Raw genomic sequence first — 22928 nt, forward strand, 5'->3', positions numbered from 1 at the left:
TTATTACCCACCGCTGTAGTTCTGCTGGAGAACAGAAAGTATCACTGTGACAGGCGAGCAGCGGGATGAAAGGAAAGATCGTTAGAGACGCATCCACGTTTCAGAATAATTTAATCCAAAGTCTGACTCAAACAGGAAGTCGCCTCTTTAAGTATTAATAAGTTAGTTTAACAGCTGACTATCTGTTAAACGTACTCGGTAAGGAAGAGCCGTGTGCTCGCTCACCACAGATCCCGTCCTCTCACTGTGACATCAAATCACACAAAACAACGTCTTATCTCACCAGAGCTCTTCGATGTGATCAGCCATGGCCACAAAATCACAGAAGCCTCAAGTGTTCAAACACAAACTGTTACCAAAAACGCAAACTTACCGTAGGGGAGGCGATCTCGCTTGGTGGACGAAACACGCGACGAAAAAAGATAAAAGATGAATTCTTCTGTTAACATCAGTACAAACCATGTCAAATTAAAGATGGCGCCTGAGTCTCCACTAGAAGTAATACACATGAGAGCCAACATGCTCGGCTCACTGATATAGCTTCAGTAAGAGGTGTAGTGAATAAACAGAGGAAAAATAAAGGACAGCACTCCCATCAAACCAGTGATTTTACCAGAATACATGCTGAGGAAGGGCGTCTTTCCCAAAATATATGTTTGGTAAGAATAAACAGTCTGATGGGAGCGCTGTCCTTTATTTTTCTTTTGTTTATCCACTAGAAGTAGAATATACTTCGCATATGAAAATCATGCGTCTGAGTTTTCAAGTTTTGGGGCGAGTGGTTTCAAAAAGAGGTCCGATTGTATGTAAGCTTATGAAAAAATGTCAATACTTCTCGCTTTATTTATCACCTCCGTTAACAGTTTCCTAATGAGTTTATGGTCTCAATCTGTAGTTTCAAGTCTTCTTCAGTGCAGCATGACGTTCATTTTGTAAATTATGCTCCCACGTAGAGTGAAATAGACGATAAAGCAGGGTGTGCTTCAGGGCGTGGCCACCTTGTGATTGACAAGTCCCTACAAGTCACCCTCGGGTTCTCAGTCGGATCCAATCAGAACAGCTCAACCATCTCATCCAGATACGGTCAGTTCTTGCTAACGCTGGTCCAGAAACCAACAGGTGACGTCACGGTGGGTTTACAGCTGAGTGAGAGTGAACTGAAAGTGATGCTCGTGAGCTGTTGAACCGAAACAACGAGCTGAAAGATGCTAAAACGCTGAAATAGAGTCGGGAGGTGATTCTGTTTAGGGTTCTTCACTTTTTACTGGTTATGTATTAAGTATAACATAAAACTACTGATCAGTGAAGCTTTGAAAGTCAGTAAGACTTTTGCCCACCGCCCAGTGAGTTTGTTTTTTTATTAACACTGTTCCAGAAACTGATTTCATGAACACCTGCAGACTTGAAACGCTTCGGTCCAGGACTTTGATATATGATGGTCTACTTCCTATGTGTTGCCCAATTTCCATAACCTGATTTCTCCCAGAAACCTTTTTCTTCTTCTTCTTTTTCTTTTTCTCTGGTATGCATGTAAACGTGCTGAGTGAAAAGGAGAAAACGATAAGAGACAAAAAAGGGGGTGAGTGAAGAAAGGCAGAAACAGAGAGAGAGAGAGAGAAAAACACGCTGCAAAGATATTTACTGAGGTGGAAACGAAGAGAGACAGATAAGGAGGAGAAAGAACCGGGGGAGAGCGAGGGAAGAATCAAGAAAAGAAAAAAAAGAGAAGGGAGCGAGCTGGAGATGGAGGCAGGGAAAGGGGAATAAGATCAAATAAAGGAGAGACAGCGGGGGAAAGCAAGGGGCGAGAGAGGGAGAGAGAGGCATGGTTGACACATAAAACAAAGATGAGACACCTAGAGAGAGAGAGAGGGTGAGAGAGGCATTTGTGAAGAAGAGGCTGTTGCTGGAAAATGTAGATAGACACCTCGGAGAGAGAGGAAGGAAAGAAGCGAAGGGATCCAGTGTGTGGAGGGGCCAGAGAGGAGGAGGAGGAGGAGGAGGAGGAGGAGGAAGACAGAGTGGGGAGGAGGGAGGGGAAGAGCTAAAGAGGAGGGGAGGGGACGAGACAGGCAAGGGAGGACCAGTACGAGGAGAGAGAGAGAGAGAGAGAGAGAGAGAGAGAGGGGGAGGCAGATACGGAGGTCCACAGACAGCAGCAGGCGTGCAGAGTGCAGCATGCAGGCTGGCCATTGACGCTGCTGTCGGATTGAACACACATGCACAGACACACACACCCCTGAGGAGTGTATGAGACATGCCCAGGCTGCTGTCCATGGACACACACACACTGGCAGGGCACCAGAGAGGAAATACAGCAGACCCCCGAGCCTGAGGAGCTATGGAGAGCAGCATGTTCTTTGGTGAGTTTTTAAAAAAACATTTTTTTTTGTATTTATGTGTTTGGATCTCACAAAATCCTTCACGTCAACCTGTGTGTTCTGACTTGTTCTGGATACTGAAGGAGAAACAGAAGAAGTGCTGGTTTGCATTAAAGTTACACACCTGGAGACCTGCTTTTCTTTATGTATATATATATATATATGTGTGTGTGTGTGTGTGTGTGTGTGTTTTCACTGCATGTGCTTTATCACAGTCACATCCAGAGTGCACCTCTCCTTAAATGTAAATGTGTTCCAGCCCGCCTGTTACTTGTTCTGCACAACTAACAAAGACGGATAGGAGTGGAGAAAGCGTGAAGTTGCACACCGGGGACTCCTTCAAACAAAAAATGTTGGATGAACCTGCTCACCAGGTGACCCGCTTCCCTCCTCATGCTCACACTCAGCCCGGTGGATCCAAGCCTCTGAGTGTCATCGTGTTTCACTGTTTGACCAGCTGACTTGTCCAAATAAGATTGCCAGCCCCGAGGAGAGCCACTTGATATTCTGGGTCGGATATTTAGAGAAATTTAGAGAAAGGCCCCCCCTCCATTAGTTTTTATAGAAACAGACTGGAGGAGGCTTAGGGAGAGTTAATGCGCGAGCGGCTTCTCGTCAAGTGCTCCTCTCACGGCTGGCTTACAGTCACATAGGAGGAATAATTACACAGGGATCCCGAGTTCTGAGGGGGTGATTTGTTAAATGAAAGACTCTTTTTTTTTTTTTTTCATCCCGGGGATTAAAGCGATCTGAAGTTACAGACCGTGGCTTGTAACAGCGAGAAGGATTTTCTCTTGTTATGCCATACACAGAGGAGGAGGAGGAGGAGGAGGAGGAGGAGGTGGTAGGGAGAGGAAAAAAGAGTGCTGGGAGCTTATAAATGAATAAGCTGTCAGGTGCGGAGACAGCTTCAGCTCTTTGAGATCCACCACCGATGTCGGTCAGGTGTGCAGCTTGTGGAAAGCGGAGAGGAGACGGAGGCGATGCAGGTCTGGCTGGTTGGCTGGTTGGGATTTGGCCCCGTTTAACCCAAAAAAAATCGAGACAAGAGGGGGGAAGGAGACGCTTCCAGGCCTTGAAGTGGGAAAAAAACAGTTCAGGGAGGTTTACAGGGTTGTTGATTCTTGTTTTGTCTGCGAGCCACCTTATCTCCACAGTCAGTGTGGAACAGAATAAGAACAGGAGGAGTAAAGGTCAGTGTTTGCGTACAGGATGTGCGCCGTTTTAACATTTATGAATGCAATCCTGAGTGCTCGGCTCGGAGAAAAATAGACGCTATCTCCTAAAAGATTAATAACGCTGTTTGTTCTCCAGCTGTGCGTGGCTGCTATTTCCACCGGAACGTGTTTGCTGTTGAAGTGATTAACATCAGGTGACGTATCACGCGGCACCGCTGACCTCTTGGAAACAAGATCCGAAAATGGGAAAAAAACAAAACAAGCAGATGAAAAAAAAGAAAGCTGTACGTCCAAAAAACAAACAAACAGGAGAACAAACCCAGCAGGCTGAGAGGTCTCGAGTGTGCGCCGCAATCATACGAGCTATTAGTGCCGTGGAGTCGGAGGCCCGGAGGAAATCTACCCGGTGTGTCTGACTTTGCGGTCGGCGTTTAGCAGCACGTACGCGTCCCTTTGGTTAACCTCAGATTACAGAGCGCACGGGAAGTGATTGTTGGATGTGATTCGGAGACAGCTGTGTTTATTAGCGAGCTCCACTCACGACAGCGGCGAGAGCTACAGTATGCTAATCTGAAGGGGATGGAGGCAGCGTGTGTTGGGTAGCTCCGAGCCAAACGCGCGCCGCGTGGCGCACGCTGCTGAGATTTATGGAGTTGTGAGAGAACACGGTGCCGATCCTGTAAAGGTTAATTGGAAAATCAGTGGAAGGCAAAGAATAAGAATGTTTTAAATCTACCCTTTGTAGGCACTTTGTGCAGTTTAATAGGGGTGAAATGATTTTATCCGCCTCGCTTGAAGGGAAGTGCTAATCTCGGAGCATGTTAAGGGTCGCGGAATACAATCAGCAAACTCAACGAGACCACAAAAGGTGTTAATCACATCTGGAGCGTCATCAGCATACGAATGACTCTCGGAGAAATTCGGATTTATCTAATAATTGGATTTATGTTTGCTGAGGGGAAAATGAAGAGCGTGCAATCTTATTTTTGAGGCTCTCACGCTGCGTGGACTCTCTGGACAGATCTCATCGCGGGCTCAGGACAGTAAGAGGAGGCAGAAGGTGGAGGAGAGCTGCACAAGATGATTAATTATTAATGCCAGTCGGCGTCCTCCAGACATCATTTTTACTCCCCGTCTCTCGGCGTACTGCCGCAGGAGTAAAAACGCTTGAGCCCAGACGAGTGAATCTTTCAGGAAGGGCGATGCAGAGGACAGACGGCGTCTGAAGCGCGTCATGATACAGTAGCCACACACACACACACACACACACACACACACACACACACTTCCCGTCCGATGAGCTGCTCCTAATGCCTCCTACTGTAAGTGCTCGCATCATTAAGCACAGCCTCGCAGAGAGCGGATAAACAAAGGCCAGTGGCTGAAAACGTTCATCAGTTCTGATCCTTCCAAATATTTCCAGAAGTCGGATCTCATCTCAGTTCTGCGCCATTAAACTTCTGGGCAGAGCCGGCAAAAGAGCATCTCCAAAAAGCCCGAGGTTCAGTGTGTCAACTGGTTTGTGGTAATTTGATTAATTAAAATTATGTTTTAGAATATTCTCCCCCGAAGCAAAGTCTCTACGGACGTGATGAGGTCTTCAAAGCTGCTCTAATTAGTTTCGTTTGGCCACTTGGAAAGAAGAACCCTGAACTAAAGTGAAAAATGCACGTTTAACATATTATGACCTTGTGAAAATGTATGCGACTGATGTGCGAGCGGACTGTTCACACATCCAGCAAGCAGGGAACAACATCAGCATTCATTTGGTGTCATTTCTGTGGTGAGGTGGCGTCTAATAGCTGCGGTTTGGTGATTGGCTCTTTGGCTGCTAAAGCTAGATGCTAACTTTGACTGGCTAACATTCAGCCAAGGAAGAAAAAGACAAATGCTCGAGGTAAATTCCCTGTTTCAGTACACCGATGTCATTTTAGTGAAACTATAAAACATTCTGCCTCCATTACATAAAAAAAACGTGTGTTTATTGGGCGATATATCAATATCGGTATCGACGCCGACACCAAAAATCGAGTTTCGATCAGATTCTAGTTTCCAGAGCTACACACAGCGGCCGTGTGCAGCTACAAATGTCGTGGATCAGAGTCCTGGAGGTGAAATAACAATAAAGTTTTGGGAAAAAAATAAAATAAAACAACAAGCAGAAAGACACTAAAATGCTTCTTATGACGATGACATGCAGAGCTGGGGGATCATTTCCTGTGTGTTTCACAACTGGCAACACCTTCCACAACACCACACATGCAACTTATCTGATGTATGAATGTATTGATCAGTGCAGCTTTAAGGGTCCTGCTTTACCACCTGATTTTAAGACACTGTCCTGCAGATTTGGGGCTTTTTTGCTCCTGACACACGTCTTCTTTCAGAGTAGTGAGCAGATGTGAAAGATACATTGAGGTGTTGATTTCAGTTCAGATTTTCTGGACATTTATGCAAATAAGTGCTGTTTAAAGGAAGTTTCATGTTGATATGTGTTATGTGTATCAAAATTATCCCTTCTCATCAGTTTTTGTCTAAAAATGTACAATGATTAGCCTCTATATATCGTTTCCTCCAAAAAATGTTTTTTCTAAGACTCTGAGCCAGAAATCTCAACTTCAGTAGCGCTCAGTTTTATACCCATCTATATTCTGAAGGATTTCACAGAGGGGTTTTCATGTATCATTCATAGCCTGATTTAAAGAACATTTTATTCCCTAAAACATGGCGGAAATTGATTATTTTTATTTTTATTTTTTTTACGCCTGTTGACAGTATTTCTGGTTTATGGAGTGATAAAAAATTCCCTTTGTAAAAACCTTTGACTCCAATATGTCAACAAAATGAAACAGGAATTTTATTTTGAACCTGGCTTCATCCAGCGCTCAGATTTCTGCTCATGTAAATTCATGCAGATTGGGACCTCGTTTGCATATTCAAACATACAATTTCAGAAAAAAACCTCGTGGTGATTTCCGTTAGTTAAAAATGTCACCTGTTCTCCTGTGGTGTCTCGCTTAATGCACGTCAAATAAAATAATCATGCAGCATTGAAAACTGCACAAAATGCACGGACAGGAGGAGAAGGTGTTTGGTTAACAGGCACCCGGCAGCGGATTTCCTCTAAGGCTGACTTGCAGGTTAATCAGGTCGCGATCACATCTTCTTTTATACACATTTTATTTGAATTTCTGGTGTATGTTGGTTTCAGGTTTGCCTGTTGGCGAGCTGCAGACAGAGAGCAGCCACTCTGCTGCCGTCTGTGTGGCCTGAAATACAAATCTGTGGCCACATTTACATAGACAAACATTTCACAACCTCAAGCACTTAGGAATCCCACATTCAACCACCATCGCATACTTGCTGTCAGTGGCTGCATGAGAAGCTCATAGTCAGAGGTCCTCACTCAGCTACAAGACTTCATTCACTGTGTCAACAAATCAGTCCTGGGAGGCTCGTGCAGAGGGGGGCGATGCTGACATATAAGCAGGCTTTTCATTCGGCTGACGTTTTTGGATTTCGTTTGTTCGGAGCCATGTTTTAAATCCCTCTTTGTTCCGTAGTTTCATGCTGCCTGTCTCCCGGGCCGCTCCGACAATCTTCCACTAGATATTTTAATGACATTCACCTGCTGACCTTTCAGCGTTGAGCGACTCTCCCGAGCGACTCTCGATGCAGATGACTTTGTCAGCTGTAGACATTCAGCCCACCTGCGGCCCTGCACTCTGCCGCCGGAGTCAAAATTTAGAAGTTGCAGACAGAGCTCAAATATTAACATTTTTAGCCAAACGCAAGTCAAATATTGACACAAACTGATAATTATGGATGCCATCTGTGCCTTTTCTGCCACAGCCTGCTGCAACAGGCTTTTTTCTGTCTTGGCGCCGGAGTAATCTGAAGTCAGCGCGCCGCTCAAAGGTCCAGGTTAAAGTTCGGATTAGCAGCCGCGGCCTCGTTTTCCTGCTCTTGCCTCGTATTCTGCACTTTTGCTGGTGGTGACAGATGATCGGGCTGTGGGGAGTTGAAACACTAACCCCCTGCTGCAGGCTGGAATGTGCTTTTTGTGTTTGGGCATGTTTGCTAGATTTCAATTGTTGCCCTTCACAGAGGAGACAAAAGAAAAATTTGCCCTTTTATACCTCAGCTGGTGTGAGGAAGGTGTGAGGAAGGTGTGTGGGGTGAGAGGAGGCTGAGTACAGGAGTGGCTTGAGGGAAAATAAGCACCTTCACTCAAATATATATTTTTTTATTATTCATCGCAGACACTGAGTCTAGAGTTGAAAATGGGTGCGTGCGTAAATAGTCACTCCGAGTGCCAGAGTGCAGTCTGGCGCAAACCGGACCGTTCATTAACTCGGAGCGCTGTTGGAATAAATCGTTCGGTTATCGAGAGCAACACGCTCTCAGCGGCACTGAGTCCGAGGAGACGCAGCAGCAGAGCGCTACGAGCAGCGCTAGCTAACTGTAGAAACTGTGGACTGATGAGTGAATTACCCGAAATAAATGAGAAGAGAAGACTGAGCTGTTTGTGTGAGTAACGTTAGCTGTTAGCTGTAACTGTTTACTGGCGGCCTACATTTCTAAAACTTATTTTCAGAGGCATATTGTCATATCGTCTCTTACATTGTCCTCCTCCTTACTGTCAAGCTCTTACACAAGAGACATTTTGTGATACATCGATGGAAAACTTTATCTTTAAACCGTTTTCTGACAGTTGACCCGTTTGTTAATTTACACAGAAAGCAGGGCTGTACGATACTGGAAAAAACTGACTTTTGGATATTTTGGTTTTCTGCTTTATATTTTGTGATATGAAAAATTACAGGAATATCTTCCAGATAACTTGAAGAGCTCGAAGTGGAAAACCGCAATCACTCTAGAAGGGGAGCGCATTTTGTCAGTCAAACAAAGCAGGCCCTGCTGTCTTTGATGAATTGATCAAGAATGATTGTGGTTTGCTGAGCGTGCAGAGCCAGCGTGTCACTCACAAGCTAAAAAACTCTGATGTATCCGAGAACCATGAAATTTGACTAAATTATGTACGATTAGACAGACTGCTCTTATAGATTAGTCATGGAAAATTAGAGCGTTGAGACTTTTGTGCTGTAGGAGGACATGTTGGAGTTAATTTGCCTTACTTGACGTTGCAGAAACTGTACACTGTGCAGCCCGAACAGAAAGAGCACAGTCTACTGCTTTGAACAGCCACGCTCTCACAGACTGGATTAACAAACGTCACTGTCACTTCGTCTGTCCACCACCGTGTCTTTCATCCAGGCTGAAATATCTCCACCACTGGATGGATTGTCTTAAATCTCACGATGAACTCTTCCAACTTGGGTGAAAACTAAACTACGTGCAACACTAATTCATTCTCATCAGCCTCGGCTGTGCTTTACTGTACGATCTGCATCTTTACAGGCTGCGTTCAGGCGCGGTATTGAGTGTGGGTCACCCGCGTGTTGAATGCTGTCAGAGCCTGACTCACGTTCACTGTGTTTAGACTCTTAAAATGAAAGAAAATACACTTTGAGTCATGTTTACGTGTTGCAGCCTGTGTAGACGGCTGCTTTCATGCAGAGAAACATATGAGGCAGCGACTGAATGATGTACATAAAACGCCTCCTGCGGGCTGCGTTACAGTAAAGTGATGTCATTTTCTGAATCCACCAGATTGTTCTGCTTGTTCTAATACTTGCTTTTACCCGATTAGTCATTATATCCACATTACTGGTGGTTATTTATCAAAAATCTCATTGTCTTAAAGTCATCCCTATAATATTTCTCAATATCTAGCAATCGTAATATTTGATTTTGTTGCCAGTTCAAGCATTTATGACGTGCTCTTGAGGAGATACAGCCTTAAAATTATATATATATATACATATAGCATCTGGTACAACCTCACACTCTGCCAGCATGGCTGTTTATTCAAAACACATGTTCAGCATATAAAATGTGATGCAATGTTTCAGATGAAACTGCACACAATATAATAAAGTGTTAAAATAAGCCCCTCTTTGCCCCGCTGCAACATGAAAAGCAAATAATAGCACAAAAATATCATAAAAAAGAACATAAAAAAGCACATTTTGCATGAATATGTGCTTTTAAATGGGTAAACGTTTGAATGCAGGACTTACAGCTGTAAAGGAGTTGTTTTTAATTGTTGTATTGCTGTTTTCTACTTCAGTAAAGTATCTGAACACTGTGTCAACACAGAGACTTTACTGTGATTCATTGTTCAGTGGAGCTAATCACGTCTGAGTGATGCAGGGAGTGACAGACTTCAGCCACAGTGACATTTCAGATTCAATCTCCTATCACTCAGCAAACACGACCCTATCAAACAAATTCACATTACAGTTTGTCACCCGTCGTCCCGCTGCAGACTAAACCCCGCACATCAGCCCTGGTGTGTCTGAGCGCGGGATCTGTTTTGACTGTGCACGTCGGAGCTGTGAATGGCGGACCGGGCCCGGCGCGAGGTGAGGCGTGTGCATGCCTCTGGGTTGACGTCAGGCCCGGCATGTCGAGAGATGGCACGGTTGGATGATCCCTGCAGAAGGACATGCTTTGCAATAGTCGGGACTAGGACGTGCCTCCACATGAGAGACGGCATGTGTTCTTTTTCCAACAGATGGCAGCGCTCTGGCGACTGGAGGGAGAAGACAGAAGACACAGCGAGAGAAGGGGGGGACAGTCTGTGGTTTTTCCCTCTCCTCGTCTCGTCTTTATGACTTTTGCTTTTTATTTACCCCTTACCACTGCCTGGGGACCGAAACGTGGCAAATCTTGTTTTTATTTGTCTCTCGACGGTGGTTTGATACTGTAACTGCCAGCTCTTTAGAGCCGTGCTGGCCCACGGTTTCACTGTTGTTAAATGTGCAGCGATATAAAAAAATCATCCCTCTGGTTCTCATTACAGCTTTGTGAAATGGCTTCTTTAATTCCTAATGTTTTGGAAGGCTGTGACGGTTTTCTTTGCCTTCTCTCTTTTTTTTTTTTTTTTTTTTTTTGATCCCCCCGTGTTGAAATCAGCCCTGTGCTGTTTCCAATTGGTGGTTTATAAAGCGCTCTGCTGGCGTGGCGCACTCACATGACAATAAAAGTGAAGTATTTACTTTTGTTTTTCCTAGAGATGTGTGGGCCAGGCCTCGCTTTGCCATTGAATCATCTCACAAGACACACTGCGCCTGCTGCAGTCATTCCACATCAGCTATTCGCGGGGACGATTTGCAGAATGAGCACATCTGTTTCGGAGAGATAAACATCATCGCGGCATCGTGCACTGGCCGTCCACATGTACGACTGGCTCTCGGTACATAATTTGGGTCTGGTTGTGATTAAAAGAAGAGGCCCGAATTCAGAAAAGCGACGAGCCTGCAGCTTATTTATCGCAGACGTGATCTCTGAGCCAATCTACAGTAATGAAGTCCATCCTCATAATCAAGTGTTGAAATACTTTTAAGTACAAGTAGCAACCTCAGAAACAGGTTTGTAAAAGTAAAAAACACAACTCCCTGTCAAATCAAAGTCCTGCAGTGAAAATGTATTTCCAGATACCGAACGTAAACACACATTAGCGGCTAAACACACGGAGACATTTAGCTAGAAATGCTTTCGCCAGCAAAACCATTGTTTCCCTGCGGTACGGCACGTCTGGTGCGCACTCCTCTCTGGCACCGTGTTTTTCTGGCCGTTCTTAGAAGTTGAATTATCGTCAGCTTTTCAGCGCGAGGAGTTGCACCACTTTGAATGGATTACTGTAAATATGATGGCCCGTTGCACACACAACCCTGCTCCACGAGCAAACTGAATAACGCTTTTCCAAGACAGTCTTGAAGCGACTGTGCCGGAAGCGACGAGTCTCTGTGTGATCGGGGCCTTCGAGTGTATCTATAGAGTAGAAGTACTCATTGTGAGGTATCAATGTGGTGGGATGTGCGGTGCCCTTGATAACAGAACGGTATATTCCAACATCTCGAGTGGCTCAGTTTGTGCCAGAGTATCTTCTGGCTCTCAGAATGAAATTATCTCAAGTCAAGGTCCAGTTTTGTTTGAGCCACATCGGCTGAGATGCTGCTGAAAAGCCCTGAAAAGCTTTGAAGTGGACCTTGAGGTGCTAGTTTGACACTAACATTGGACTTTCAATGTGAAATCAACAAAAGCTACACAAATTTGAGATAGAAAGATAAGTTGTAAATAAAATGGCAACACCTAAACACGCCTGATGTCTTTCATCAAGATCGCTGCATCATTCCCTGAGAAATGTATGAAAATGAAGAAAAACAACTTGTCTCAAAAGATAAAGAAAGTGAGAAATAAATCCCTGGACCGGTCCCTTTGTCTGGATCCTCACCAAACGTTAATGGGGTCTATTCTGGGCCGAGACTCATCCTCCATCCAAGTTTTGTGGAAATCTGTTCAGTAGTTTTTGCGTACTATGCTCATAAACCAACGACAAACTGACGCAACTGAGAGCATTACCTCCTCGGTGAAGTAAATAAAATATAAGATTGGATTTTAAAAAACAATGAGTGAATGATTACAATCACATTATGCAGAAGCTGCGATAAATCTCTTATTTATTTGAGCTTGGACGTTCAGTACATGTGACAAACTCCACTCGAGATCCACCAGCTGGCTGCGAGCAGCTCGCTGCAGGAGCTTTTGAAAGCCCAAAGCAGCGTGTAAGTGGACCTTGAGTTGAGTTTGTTTGTCACGCCGGCTCTGAAAGCCTGCAAATCCAAGTGACGAGGACTCTAATGACAAATGTAATAAACAAAATGTTGTTGATGAAAGACTTCAGTTCGAAATGATGAAAATCCTCCGAAAGATTTGAGATTGAAGGTTGTCTTCTGGGTTGAGGCATTAAAGGAATCCAGACGGGAGATTTGGGGGATTTCCACGGTATCAGATGACAGACACTCTACAAAATTAGAAAAGTCATTTTTACTCCTGGCAGTAGTTTTAAATCAAATCATCTGGCGCTCTAAGCACTGGAACTAACACAGAGACACAAATAAGATGTTACACAGTGCAAAGAGACATTGTGACACAGACTGAACAAACACACACTTGGATGTTAAGCGTGAAAAGCTCTGGCTCGGGCTCGTGCCTCCGCTGCCGTCTGCAGTTCAACATGTTGTCTTTTCGCTCTCCCTCCTACAGGTAACACATGTCAAAATGGCCTCATGCCCGCCCTGGTGCGCCCCGCCATGCCTGCCGTCCAGACCTCACTGGGCATGAAGCAGTTCCTCCCGTTTCCGTTGGATACAGCCTCGGCGGTCCGCCTCTTCCCGGGATTCAGCGCGGTGAGTCTCTCGTGCGTCACGTGATCCGCTCAGATGACCCCAGCTGAGGTCACTCTGATGGATGGCATTGTTTGAAATGTTTCCATATGTTCTTGTTCACCCTTCTCTGTCTCTAATCTCTTCATATCTCAACATTATTCATGTTTGCTGACATCTTTATCTGAAGCTGTTATCGCCGACCCAGAGCTCCATACCATGAGCTTGTTTTAGCCTTGAGGCGGCGAGGTGTGACCTTTTCTGTTTTATGAAAACGCTCTCTCATTGTTCCCCATAAAAAGGATGCTTTTAAAGCGTTAATGCAGGAAGGACTACGTTTAACAATGTCAGCACTCCACTAAAGAAGAGTACGTCTTACTGTACGTTTTATTATGCTAATATTTATTCAGAGGCAGCAAGATGGAAACCGCAAATTGATTTCTGACCGTTCGGCTGTATTTCTATTAGTGAAACCGCATAATTTCTCTTTCAGTCATGCAAAAGTGGAGAGAAAGCATTGGTGGAGAACGTGTGATTATTGTGGTGGCGCACTCGCTCTCCGGATAGTTTGCATATCCAACTCTTATCACGCCGACTTAATGACAGCTCTGTCTTTACCAGAGCTGCTAAAGCGAGAGCAGATCATCCCTCTTTGAGGAATTTGGCTGCCTGCGCGCCTCCCGTCTCCTTGTTAACATTCACATCTGTTTTTATTTTTAACTCAAACACAGAAACGTAGTTTATCACAGAAAAATGTCAAAAAAAAAAAAAAACCCCAGTTGGCATCCTCGTCGCCTCGCTGTTGTACACATCAGCTCCGAACGAACGTCTTTTCGCTGGCGTCTTTTGTGAGAAATTCTCAGATCAGTCAGAGTTTGCAAAACACGCTCCGTGTTGCACTAATAGCTTGTTTGGAAAAGTGCGGTGTTAATGCGTGTCACCTCTTTTCCTGAGTGCAATATGGTGGGCACCATCTGGAGGAAGCACAAGTTCAACTGCAGACATGTTTGGCGAGGCTTTACTTCACTGATCTGTCATTTCGGAGACAATTTACTGAGAATTATAAAGAAACTTTCCTTGAAAACAGAGACGGAGACGCTTGAATGAACTAATTCCCATTTAAAGCTGGTGGAACAGCTGGACAGTTTGTCTACATGAATCATCCCTGAATGTTCATGATTTATCTGTTAATAATTACTTTTGCTGTTATTTATGTGATTTATTATGCTAATGTTATTTTTTAAAATATATTTCTAACAAATTATTAGATTTTTAATTGGACAGTTATCATTAGTTTCCGAGGGAGCCCCAAAAAACCATGTGAATACAAATTATATTTATGAGTCTTATGTTTAGAAATTTGAAATTCAAACTTTAAATCAGGCATCACAAACCAAACCATAGGCAGCCAATCAGAGATGAGAGTGTGTGTTTCTGGATGCTGGACGTTGAGTTGCTTTCACGGGAAGTCACCACAGCGATAACACAGCGTATCACCGGGGAGAATTGCATGTTTTAAAGGGAAGAAAGCCTTAACTAAGGAAGAATTATCATGGTGAAAGCCATGTTGGTGAAATGTTATCGATGACACGTCCCGTTCCAGTGAAGGAACACGGAGCAGACAGAAACACTCGAGTAAAGAGACGTTTTGCGATGACACAATACACTGTCTCGCCTTGTCTCGTCTCATCGTATCGGTGTAAACAGGTATGCTTAATGCTTATGCTTTTTATTCTTGCAAGTAGATGCAAGTTTCAACTTGTTTAGTCTGGAGTTTCTTTCCATGAAGACCTCAGCCCCCCTTTGAACAGCATTGTTTCCAGCGCCCCGCTGACGTTCTCCGCTAGCTCCCCCGTTGAGAAACACGACACCAGACCTTTAATGCATCGGGAGAGGTGTTCACTGACAACATATTCTGTTTCCTACTAAGTCCTCTCTTGTGATACAATAAGAAACGATTGGCAGAAATTAATCAGCTGTTACTGAATAGCTACTCGAATAACGAAATGCTACATTTTCTTTCTATCAGCTGTGATTCAACTAATTATCTTTGAGTTTTGGACTGTTAGTCAGACAAAAACAAGCCATTTGAAGATGAGTATTTGGGCTTTTTTAAAATTCTAAAGGCACATTTTACTGAATGTTTTTGGAAAAACAGCAGTTTTATGATAATGAATGTAGTGATGAGTTGCAGTCCTGAACACGACACTCGCTCAAGGCAGCCGAGGGAGCGTGGTGGAACATTTTATGGTAATGTCCGGGCCTTTGGTTAAGGTTTGGGGAGAGTTGTCATTTGTTCATCTGTGTTTAATACAGAGGACGTCGCGGTGATGACACAATGCGTTTACTTTGTTAGCATTTAGCCAAAACCACAATCTTTTTCCTAACCTTAAACAAAGGGCTTATGTTGCCCGAGCCTAACGTCATGTTGGACTTCCACGTCTCCTGTGTCAGAGTCCTAGTCCCCCCCCTTCAACCACAATGTAACCAAGAGGACAAATTAGTCTTACGTACCGTACATTTACATGTGAACGTCTTCCTCTGACTTCTCCGACTCCTGTGATTGGTTATTATTGTGATTTGTACACATTATTATAGGTATATTATTGATCTATTGTTGTTTTGATCCCATCACATTTTTAAAATTTGAATCAACCCCTTTAAGTTCATTGTTTTTCCGAGACAAACTCAATAATTGACCGTTTCTCGTGCATCAATATCTGGAGTAAACAGCTTCCTGAAGTGCAGCAGTAGCATGTGGCTACAAAGTCCTTATTGGATTTGCGATCGGTGAGGCGCTGCCTTTTTTTAAATGGAGCACTCACCGCTGTGCACTTACTGTACTGGGCCTCGTGTGTGTGTGTGTGTGTGTGTGTGTGTGTGTGTGTGCGTACGCTCGTATAGATCTATCGATTGATCTTTTTTGAAAGCAGAAAGTAATTATGAGGAAATATGTGGCCTCGAAATCAGCGAGGTCATCAAAAAAAAATACGATGACTCCCGGAAAAAGAAAGAAGAACCCTGACTGATAAAAGCTTGAGAGCATTTTCTTTTTTAAGAGTCGTCCTTTGAGTTACGGGGGGATAGCTCAATTTAAAGTGAGCCGGAGAGAGAGGTTGAAATATGGAGCGCAGCTGGATAAAAGTGAGAAAGAGAAAAAAACCCACCACACACATGAAGAGAGGGAAAAGAAGTGGGGACATGATGGAGAAAAGTCCAGATGACCCTGTGGGAAGACGGATTGTTTCTACGAGGAGAGTTTCATGAGAAAGTTCAGGAATACTGCGTCTCTTTTCTCACCCTCGTCTAATCTGTATTTAACAGACTTGTCTGCAGATAATGAGTAATACACTGGGAGGCCTCCAAGTGGCGGAAAGCTGATACTAGATTAACACAAAGTAATCACCTCTCGCTCTCCGTCGCACAGACACGCTAACACACACCATTCTTGCTCCTTCAACCCTTCCCTCGTCTCTCTCGGCCTCTTTCTGTTTCCTTTTTTGTCGCTTTTTTCCCTCAAACTTCCCTCCGAGCTCCTGCAGTCACCGGCAGACTGTGGTGTAAAATCAGGAGTTGATACAAGAAGCTGTAGAAAGTCAAGATGCTGGCCTATATTCTATTGTGCTGCTTACACAATCCCCCCCTTTTCAGCGCTTTCAACACCAGTGTAAGTTTGGTTTTCAAGCAGTGCAACAAAGGAGCCTGTTTGCCAGCTTGTAGGTCTGATCGGGTGTCTTTGTGTCACGGTGTGTCTCTGGGTGGGAAGAGATGTTTTATGAATCATACTAACAGAGCCGCTAGAGCTGAAAAGTCAAGTCGGTGTCACAGAAGGAAAGTGCTGGTTCAAGTTCAGTACTTTAGTGAGAGTAAAGAAAAACTGGCAGTAAATTCATCCGGCTCATTCGAAAGGACATTTTTAAAAACTTTACATTTCTTTGGGTTACGTTGTGAAAACACTGTGCCCTGGATCAGGTTGGGTTGAGGCACATAAACCACTTTGTTAGGGTTTTTAAAAGATTATGTTTTGGCTTAAAATGCTTGTTTTGGTCGCTACAAACCAACCGGAGATGTCCCAACTCTATAAAAATATCTGTTTGTCCCGAGGTCTCGTTAAAAACACTCGGTTTTGTCGCCACAAACCTGACTGGAGATGTCTCGAGTTCTTGTTTGAAACACCTGGTTGTTGGTCGCCACATGCACAGTGGAAGATTTCCCAACTTCTCGGCAAAACTATCTGTTTTTTGTTGCCTCAAACGTGGCTAGAAATTTTCCCAAAGTCTTCTTGAAAATCTTGCGTCATGCTTCCAACTGTTGAAACGCTGCGGTCACACATGACAAATATCCAGTGGTTTCACACTTAAAAACGTCTTACACTTACTTATACAAACGTTAACGCGTCAGTGGTTTGCAGAAAACACTGAAAGCCAACATTTTACCCCGGCAGCTTGGCCGACTGTACTCTGTGAAGAAAAGCTAAAACCTTGAATCTTTGGTGAGTTTTTCTGCTTTCAGATTTTATGAAGAATGAAAGAAATAACAAATACAAGAAAATCAAGGACATGAAGAAGGCCATAATAGAAGTAGGTGTTAAGGGTAACACAGAGGACACATTAAAGAAAGGATACAAAGAAACTGATCATTTCTCTCTAATGTTTAGTGTAAAATGTTGAGTAAAAAGGGCAACATTACCTCCCAAATGCAGCAGAGTTTCAGCACAAAGCTGTAAAACAAATGAAGTCAGTAACTTTTTCTTAACTATTAACTAACTTTCCAGCTAAACATATGGGCCAATATGGCTTCAGTCAAGCAGTTCACGAGATGCACATCTCCGACTGTAATTGTGCGCAGGAACCAAACAGCTGTCCGACTGAGTGCAGCCGATTCTGTGATTTACGAATCGGGCCGAGGCGAGTTTCCATCTGAACCCTCGGTGGAAGCACACACTTTATATCTGCTCAGATGAGGTCAGATTTGCTTACGCGCCTCCGGGGCTCAATAAACATTTACGCTCCCTTATTCAGAAAAAAAAACCACACCGAATGATCCTATAGATGATGATGACAGTTGTTCCATTAACGCACCGCAGCGGTGAGGACACACTTCATCCAACGGGCACTCACATTATTGGAAGTGTTTTTTCATACGTGGTACAATAGAAAATAAGAAACAGAGAGAGTGTGTGCGTGTCCACACCTGCATCAAATGAGACTAATACCAAAAGTCTCTGGTTGAGCTTTTTACACAGTCTTGTTCTGGGCTGAGTGACTGACACAGTGAGGAAGTCCTCAGCTGGAGGCGAAGAAAAGATGTTTGTTCTCTCTCTCTCTGTCTCTCTGTCTCTTTTCCCTGGTGGGGCTCTTTATACGAGGAAATGTAAGAGAAAAATGTGGCTCGAAGACATAGAAAAAAAAAGACTTCCTGCATGTAACTACATGCGCTCAGAGACGCAGGGGGTAAAAAGGTCTTTGAGGAGGCTCCAGTTGGACGGGAGGTAGTTGAGGTTGGAGCAGAGGATCAGGAACATTTCGTCTTGTAGTGGTCATGTTTTTATTACCAGGTGTTGAACGGTTTATGAGCCTCTTCTGTTCCTTCACACCTAACAACGCGAGGGTTGCTGATTGATTTCAGTCTGTTTTTATTGTTGTGTTGTTCTAGCTTGTCATATTTCTTTTCAGGTGTCGTTTTGAATATAAATTGGTGATGTGTTATGATCCATCTACCTGCTAGCTATTAACTTTAGGCACAGAGATGGATGATGTAACAATATGCCAAGAGAGCAGGAGACGTAGGACTGACGTGGGGAAACAGATAAACTGATAGAGTGGGGGAAAGACAGGCGGGGAAACAGACAAAGACAGGAAGTAGGAAGTGACATGACACACAAGGATATAATCTACAAAATAAAACAGGAAACAAGTAACCAGAAACCCAAATCCATGACATTTTTAGGCAATGTTGCACAACAATAGCAAGACTTCTTACCTACTCTTACTTATTACTCTTTGGTAATATTGAATTTGCAGGATTTTTGCATCCACATAACAATTTAGATTTTTCTTTTCGCGTATTCAGTTCATTTGATTAGTATAGGGCTCAAACAGGGACTATGAAAATAATATTTGCCGTTGAAAACAAAACCTGAACTAAAAAAAAAGAAACATTTGACATTGAAAAAAATGTTTAGGAAAAAGCTGCATTAAAAAATAAAACATAGACATTAATTGGTTTTATTCTATTTTGATATTTTTTCTTATTTTATCTTTATGATGCTTTTTTTTTGTTCATATCCGTCGTTTTTCAATTAAATGTTTTAGCGCTTCATGTTTTTTTCTGTTTCAACTTTCTGTCACTGTTTTGGCCCGGAGAGGATATGATGCTATAAAAGGTTCTTTAAATTTTGGCATGAAAATACATTTGGCATTGAAAACAAAACCTGAACCAAAACAGGACACATTGGCATTTCTTTTTTTCTTCTTCAGCGTTGCTGATTTTGAGTTTCACCTTTCTGTCAGCAGAGAGGACGGGTTTGAGGGGGAGGGGAAGGAAAATGGGATTTACGTATCTGCATACCAATGACAAACCTGCACTCCTCTGACCACACACCTAGCATACAGCACTGACTTCCACAAGTTCACCTGAAACTTCCAAACCGCAGATATGTGAAGTCTCTCTGCTGTTGTTTTTCTTTTTTTTCCTTGAACTGAGCTGGATTAAAGTTAACTTTTAACTGACGTAACGCTGATCCGGCAGAGGTCTGCTGGAACGGGCGCTAACATAAGGTTGTGTCAGCTGCCACATCTAACCTTTGCAAATGTCAGCGATCAGAGCTAAAATTAGTTAATGTTACATTTTATAGCTAAAGTTAAGTTCTGTGTGAAGAACAATGGCAGAAGGAAACAGACTTAACAAGCCTGCAGTTTGGTAGTGTCAGGTAATCTTGTCAAAGACACTGCTGTATTATAAGTGTGAGGCCATGTCAGAGAAATATCAGAGTAAATTTGAAAAACAAATTGTATGTCTGTGTTTTTATCAGTGGAAGTTTTGTTCAGTGCGAACACAACTCTGTGTTGTTGTTCTGCGCACGTAAGAAATTAATTTAGCACAGCTGCTCTGTTGTTGTTTTCTCAGGCGTGTGTGTGCTGACCAATCAGAGTAGACTGAATATTTGGGAGGGGGGTCTTAAGGACAGAGGAGCTAAAACAGTCTTCTGTGATGTCACTGGTCTAGCCCCATAGTTAAGTGAAAAAAACAAGAAATATTTGCTGATTGTGCTCTTAAATGATTAATTCCTGTCCAAAAATGTAATAATATTGAATAATAAGATTTTAATAAGATGTTTGTGGGATGTCAAAGATAAAACAATGTTGTTTCTATGTCAAAAATCTAACCATACATATATACATAGCAGCTCCTCTGTATTTAAGCTAGACTGTCCATGACCTGACAGCTTTCACTGTTTATTTCTACCACATCCATAAATTAGCCTTTATTTTGCACCAATTTGTGTTTTATTCATTATCAGTAATTAGTTTTTTGTTTCCGTTACACCTCTCAGAATTTCTTTTTTGCCTGCGGGGCTCAATAAACTTTGACGCTGTTTTATTCAGAGGAAAACACCAAATGATCCTATAGATGATGATGACGGTTGTGCCATTAAGGCACCGCAGCGGTGAGGACACACTTCATCCAACGAGCACTCGTATCATTGGAAGTATTTTTCATACGTGGTACAATAGAAAATAAGAAAACCCGAAATTAAAGTGTGAGCGTGCGTGCGTGTCCACACCTGCATGAAATGAGACTAATACCAAAAGTCTCTTGTTGAGCTTTTTGCACAATCTTGTTCTGGGCTGAGTGACTGACACAGTGAGGAAGTCCTCAGCCGGAGGCGAAGAAAAGATGTTTGTTCTCTCTCTCTCTGTCTCTCTGTCTCTTTTCCCTGGTGGGGCTCTTTATACGAGGAAATGTAAGAGAAAAATGTGGCTTGAAGACATAGAAAAAAAAAGAGACTTCCTGCATGTAACTACATGTGCTCAGAGACGCAGGGGGTAAAAAGGTCTTTGAGGAGGCTCCAGTTGGACGGGAGGTAGTTGAGGTTGAGAACAGGGTGGAGGAGAGGATCAGGAACATGTCGTCTTGTAGTGGTCATGTTTTTATTACCAGGTGTTGAGCAGTTTATGAGCTTCTTCTGTTTCTGCACAACATGAGGGTTGCTGATTGATTTCAGTCTGTTTTTATCGATGTGTTACCATAATATTATACAGGCCTGTACAGGTGTTATTTTACTGTGTGCAGTCGGTGATGTGCTGCGAGCTGTTTGGGTTATACATGAGGATGGTTTTTGTCGGCCTGTGTGCTGATACACCTGATATGATCTGTACGTCGCCTGATGATGTTTTTTATTTCACTATTTCTATCCCAACATATGTGGCTGTGTTTGGCCTTTTGCTTCAGTTTTGCACATTAATAAACAGGACTCCTCACTGCTAATACTGGATTTACAGGATTTTTGCATCCATATGATGACATATCTTGATTTCTCTTCTTTCTGTGTTTAATTCAAAACTACAGAAAAAATGATCGTGCTCTTATTTGTCTGCAGAAAAATCCATAATATTGTCAAGATTTAAGATTTAATTGTCCAGGCTTGCCTCGCCTTTCTGTTTCTCCCTCCTCGTACGTGTCTGCTCTGGTGATTTTCTTTGTCAGCAGTATGTTTTATGAAAGTCTACAAGAACACCACACCTCGCACACTTTGTTTTGTTCTTTTCACCCCTGAATCAGTTTTCACAACAGCAGGTGAGCCGGGTGTGGAGGAAGCTCGTTGTAAATTATGTACCCTATTGATACCAACGTGGCAACAACCAGGTGCACTTACAAGTTTGTACAAAACAACAATTAAAGGTCCTATTTGTAAGAAAAGGTGCTTTTTGAAGTCAAAAACAAGACGCTTTGGGATTGCAGGACGGGTCGGCCGCCTTCCCAGAACGTCAGTCTTTGACGAGTTGCGAGTGAGACTCAAAAATAAAATGTCTTTAAATAGAAGAGGTCGCATCACAATCTGAGCATTTAGAGGAGAGATGTAACACCAGAGAGCATCTCTGTCTCACTCTGTTCCTCTGCAGAGCATGTGTGATTGTCTGTAGACAGGAGAGGGAGAGCCAGAGCAGCCAGTCAGCTGTGGGTGGCGTCGTTCTCTCAGACAGATACAAAAATAAAAGTTCGAAAATGCTAAAAATGGGTCACTAAATATACCCGGGCGGTCTGCCAAGGTAAAGTCTATGTGTGGGAAACACCGCCTGACAGTGTTCACAGTTTGTTCTGCCACATCCATTAATCGTTTTGCACGATATTTTTTTTTATTCGCAATCACTAATTAGTTTGTTTTACGTTCTCCATGATCACTTGCAGGCATTCACATCTTGCTACTTAATCTATCAGCAGTCTCTCAGTTGAATATCTGGCTGATTCACTGTATCATGAGTCAGAGTCAGAGGTCCGCTTCAACATTGTAGTTTTTGGAGATAAATACATCAGTGACACATCTACATGATATTAATGAATGGTGCAATCAGAAATGTTGGCTTTGTCCTACGTTACATTCATCATCATCAAGGAAAGGATTCAGTGTTTGGGTTGTTCGACTCCAGAGTGAGAATCTGGATTTAGATTGGCTGAAATAAAGGCGAAAACAGCGTTGATCAATGTGTCGCGCTTCATGAAGGAATTCAAGGCTTTTCTCAACAATAGGAGGAAATTAATCTGTTAGCACATCTGAAACTTGAACTTGAATTTGTTACCAAAATTAGAACAACATTTTCACTCACGCCTGCCAACGTAAACATGCTGTAGGTGTCGGGATGTGCTGCTCTTCACTGTGGACACACGGACGTGCTGAAGATGGCACACCGTTACTTCACAGTTCACGGTAAAAGACACAGAAAGCGAGCTTTTTGGAGAACTTTTCGGGATTGCTCTGCAACTTTCAATTGATTCAATCGTGGAGGTGTTATTGAAATTGCCACCTTGAAAGAAATGGAGCAAACCGGAGAAGAAAAAGGGGGAAAGGGGAGGGA

The 22928-nt window shown here is 43.2% G+C and overlaps 1 protein-coding gene across 3 annotated transcripts in view; it reads left to right on the forward strand.

Moving 5' to 3' along the window:
- Nucleotides 1-2113: 2113 nt before the first annotated feature.
- znf385d (zinc finger protein 385D) overlaps nucleotides 2114-22928 on the forward strand; it is a 96451-nt gene continuing 75636 nt past the window's right edge. For 2 of the 3 annotated variants that reach the window (XM_084357945.1, XM_084357946.1), the window contains exons 1-2: nucleotides 2114-2363; nucleotides 12734-12876. In XM_084357945.1, coding sequence (XP_084214071.1) covers nucleotides 2342-2363; nucleotides 12734-12876 — 165 coding nt within the window. In that variant the 5' untranslated portion in view covers nucleotides 2114-2341. The remainder of the gene's footprint in view (nucleotides 2364-12733; nucleotides 12877-22928) is intronic. The other variant, XM_084357947.1, reaches the window with a different exon arrangement.

Source organism: Pagrus pagrus (genome assembly GCF_965226575.1).
Source record: "Pagrus pagrus genome assembly, chromosome: 7".
Lineage (NCBI taxonomy): Eukaryota > Metazoa > Chordata > Actinopteri > Spariformes > Sparidae > Pagrus > Pagrus pagrus.